Source organism: Geotrypetes seraphini, chromosome 12 (genome assembly GCF_902459505.1).
Source record: "Geotrypetes seraphini chromosome 12, aGeoSer1.1, whole genome shotgun sequence".
NCBI lineage: Eukaryota > Metazoa > Chordata > Amphibia > Gymnophiona > Dermophiidae > Geotrypetes > Geotrypetes seraphini.
The window spans coordinates 98276560-98279927 of record NC_047095.1 but is presented as its reverse complement, the minus strand read 5'-3'; the positions used below and the strand labels follow the sequence as shown (position 1 = coordinate 98279927).

The 3368-nt window shown below is 41.7% G+C and overlaps 1 protein-coding gene across 1 annotated transcript in view; it reads right to left on the bottom strand.

Moving 5' to 3' along the window:
- Positions 1–2573, bottom strand: part of LOC117346154 (vomeronasal type-2 receptor 26-like) — a 24232-nt gene extending 21659 nt beyond the window's left edge. Inside the window, exon 1 of the mRNA XM_033915555.1 lies at positions 2437–2573. Coding sequence (XP_033771446.1) covers positions 2437–2573 — 137 coding nt within the window. The remainder of the gene's footprint in view (positions 1–2436) is intronic.
- Between the last annotated feature and the right edge of the window lie 795 nt (positions 2574–3368).

The window sequence follows — 3368 nt, the reverse complement described above, 5'->3', positions numbered from 1 at the left end:
AACTATAGATTCCACCGGAAAGCTGTAATGTTAACCCTTTTAGGATATCTAGCCCTATTATATTTTATATTCCCAAATTGGTAATTGTCCAATTTTAAAATTGGAAAAAAATTTTTTTTTCTTCCCGCTTGTATAATTTTACCCCCAATCCTGATATTTATATTCCTCCACCCCAGTGTCCACTACAGCTTGTACCTTTTGCTCCCCAGATTTCCACTAAATATTTATCTCTACATGCGGACGCTGTACTAATTTGGTCCAGGCAAACACTAAGGCTTGGCATTCACATCATTGATCCTCCCAACACTTTCCCCCTTTTTAAATCAGGATAAAGAATGGAAGCAGTTTCCTCAGTGGGAGCCGTTGGCACCAAAATATCCTCCCTCTCTCCTTTGTTCACTTGTGCTTGAGACATAGATTTCTTTCCCAGTCCTCTACTTTTGTACTTTTCCCATAACGACCCTGTATCTTTCCCATCTATTTCTTCCCTCTTTACACCATCTTTTATTAATGCCAAAAACATATTCCTCCGAGACACCCGATTAGCCCTGTTTGAATTGGATTGTCCTTTTCTCTTTTTATTAAACATATTTTGAGGTCCCCAGTCCCCCCGATCTCCTAACTGTCGGACCGCTTCTAAGGCTTCCAAAATAGTCCTGTCTATTTGATTGATCAACAAAGTTATCATTACTTGTTTGTAAGCCGGTGCAGCATACTTGATAATTTTATTTTTCATGGACACTGTAAAAGGTAATGACATATATGTGTCAGCGTGACCTATTACTAAGACTACCTTCATAGCCTCCTCCTTAATTCTCATTTGAGCATCTTTTAATGTATACCAAATTTTATCATTTGAGGGCCAATCAGATTCAAGTGGATATCGCCTCGTGACACCCCTACTAATTATCTCTAATAAAGACCATTGGGCATATTTTGCAGGATAAGGATCCTCCCGCAATGCATTTTGTACTGCTATTTCTTGACTAATTTGAACAAATTTAGGGGCATCTGTGGCATCCAACATAATCCCTGCTGCGCCCAGCTCCTGCACCCAAATTACCCATTCTATTAGTGGTTCCCCAGGCTGCTGTGTAAAGCGTGCCATCGTATCCATGACTTCCTGTGGAGTAACATCCTCCATAACATTATTTCTAGTCAGTTTTTCTCCTGTCTGCAGATTTCCCTGTAATCTTTGTCTCCTCATAGGCTTTGCTTCTAAACTTTCTGCCTGTTCTCCTTCAACACATATATCCTCCTCACTGTTATTAGAATTTGAATCCCAAATATCCCCATCCCGTTTGTTTGGATTCCAATCATCCAGCAGATGATAAATTAAGATTTTAACTTTTCTGTAACTCACTTTCCGCCTCCGTTTCTTGTATTTATATCGTGCACATTGTACAGCTGCCTTTTCTGTTACATTTTGATTAGTGTCTACCTTATCCATTAACAACTTATTCTGACATTGTAGCATTTTAATTGCATGCTGTTGATTACACCTTTCCTTTTCCAGCTCTCCTAATTTCAATTGTAATTCATGTTTAGCTTCATGCAAATTCCTCCAGTCTGACAAAACCATCCTTCCTTGTCTAGAAATTCCTTCTTGCTCTTCTCCTTTTGAGATTTTCACCTTTTGTAAGGAGGCATATAATTCATGTGGATCCCTACTTCCAAAAGTACAGGATTCACATAATCCTGCTTCTACAGACCACTCAGTGGCCATTAATTTACCTATACTGTCATTCCAATCCGGAATGGAGGGATTGGGAGCCTGCTTGTTTTCTGGGTAGCTTTTCTGACCACATTGATCACCCCACTTCTGGTACCAATATGTTCCGCCACTTATTTTTGTCAAATGGGATGATCAGTGACACTCAGAAAAGCACACAGACAATATAAGAGCATAAACAATAACCCTTTAATATATATATATATATATATATATATATATATATATATATATATATATATATATATATATATAAATATGAATAAAAGAATAAAAAAAATCACCGTAATCCCAGGTAACGACCAGCCTTCACAATTGGGAATCCCTGCAATTGATAGGTGGGTGGACACGGGAGACTATCCCTTTAGACGTCTTGGATTCTAATGTTAGGGGCAGAATTCCGTTCTTATATAGGATGAAAAACTGCTGAGTTCATAGTAAATACAGCTGGTCCTGCAGTAACCTGCAGTTCTTTATTACGATTCAGGCACACCCGGTCCTGTCCTTTTGATGTCGTTTGTACAGCACTCAGGTCAAAGAGGTGTTAAACCAGTTTCCCATCTGCTATCTTTACAACTAAAGCTCTCAAGCTGCAATTAACAGATCATTATCAGCAGGGAGAGAAATACAACTCCCATTCAAACTATCACTGGCATAACTGGTAGCTTCACTACTGTGGACACAGGCAATTCACATCCCCTTACTGCTTATCAATGTCCATGGACACCTCCTCCGGTTCTACCAGACTCTCCTGCATTTCCATGGGTTCCTTCCTCATTCCCTGGGTCAGCAGTAAGCTCTTCTGTGTCCCACATTTGCCAGTCTCCAGCTTCCTCAGCATTCCGTTGAGGAGGAGAGGGTTCTCCACCGAGCACACCCTGAAGCCTCCTCGGCTCCTCCTCCTGACTCTCCCTCAGCTGCTCTGTTTTAACCCCTCCCTGCTCTGCAGAATGGAAAGGGAGAGAAAACTCTCTGAAGCTGTGCCTGTCTCAGTGACAGCTTCCTGTGCTGAGACTGGCCTTCTGGGAGCTGTAGTTTCTTAGCTCCTGGGATACTCCCAGTGAAGACAGCACTTATAACATCAGCAGGGCCAACCTGATCTGCTCTCCTGCAACGGGGTTTCCTGCTCTTCTTCCCTAACTCTGTGTCAAAGCTAGTAAGAGAGCTAGATTTGTCACAGCACTGAACTACATAAATTACATGATCAGAGTTACAAGTAGTCTTGTGCCTGGTTTCAAAAACTTCCCCAGTGCCCGGATGGGTCCACTTTCCCCTGGCAAGGTGTACATACACCATTGACACTGGCCACATGGAAGATGACAACCATGACTCCTAAGAGTGATTTCTTGCAGCTTGTTGTGATTAATATATTCTCCTATGTTTCTCCTTCGTTTATAGGAGAATATAGGGTGATCTTCCAAAGTTGGAATAGCCAGTTTCGCAATGTGCCAGTGCTTCATAATAACTTGGGTCACAAGGTGGGCGAGGGTAGAGTAGTCCTGAACAAAGGCCACCGTCTCCAGAGGATTAGTATCTTTTGTGTGGTCCTGCAACAACCACTCATGGTGGGCATGCTTCGCTCTTTTATACGCATTTTTTACTACCTCATAGGGGTATCCTCGCTGATAGAAGCGGG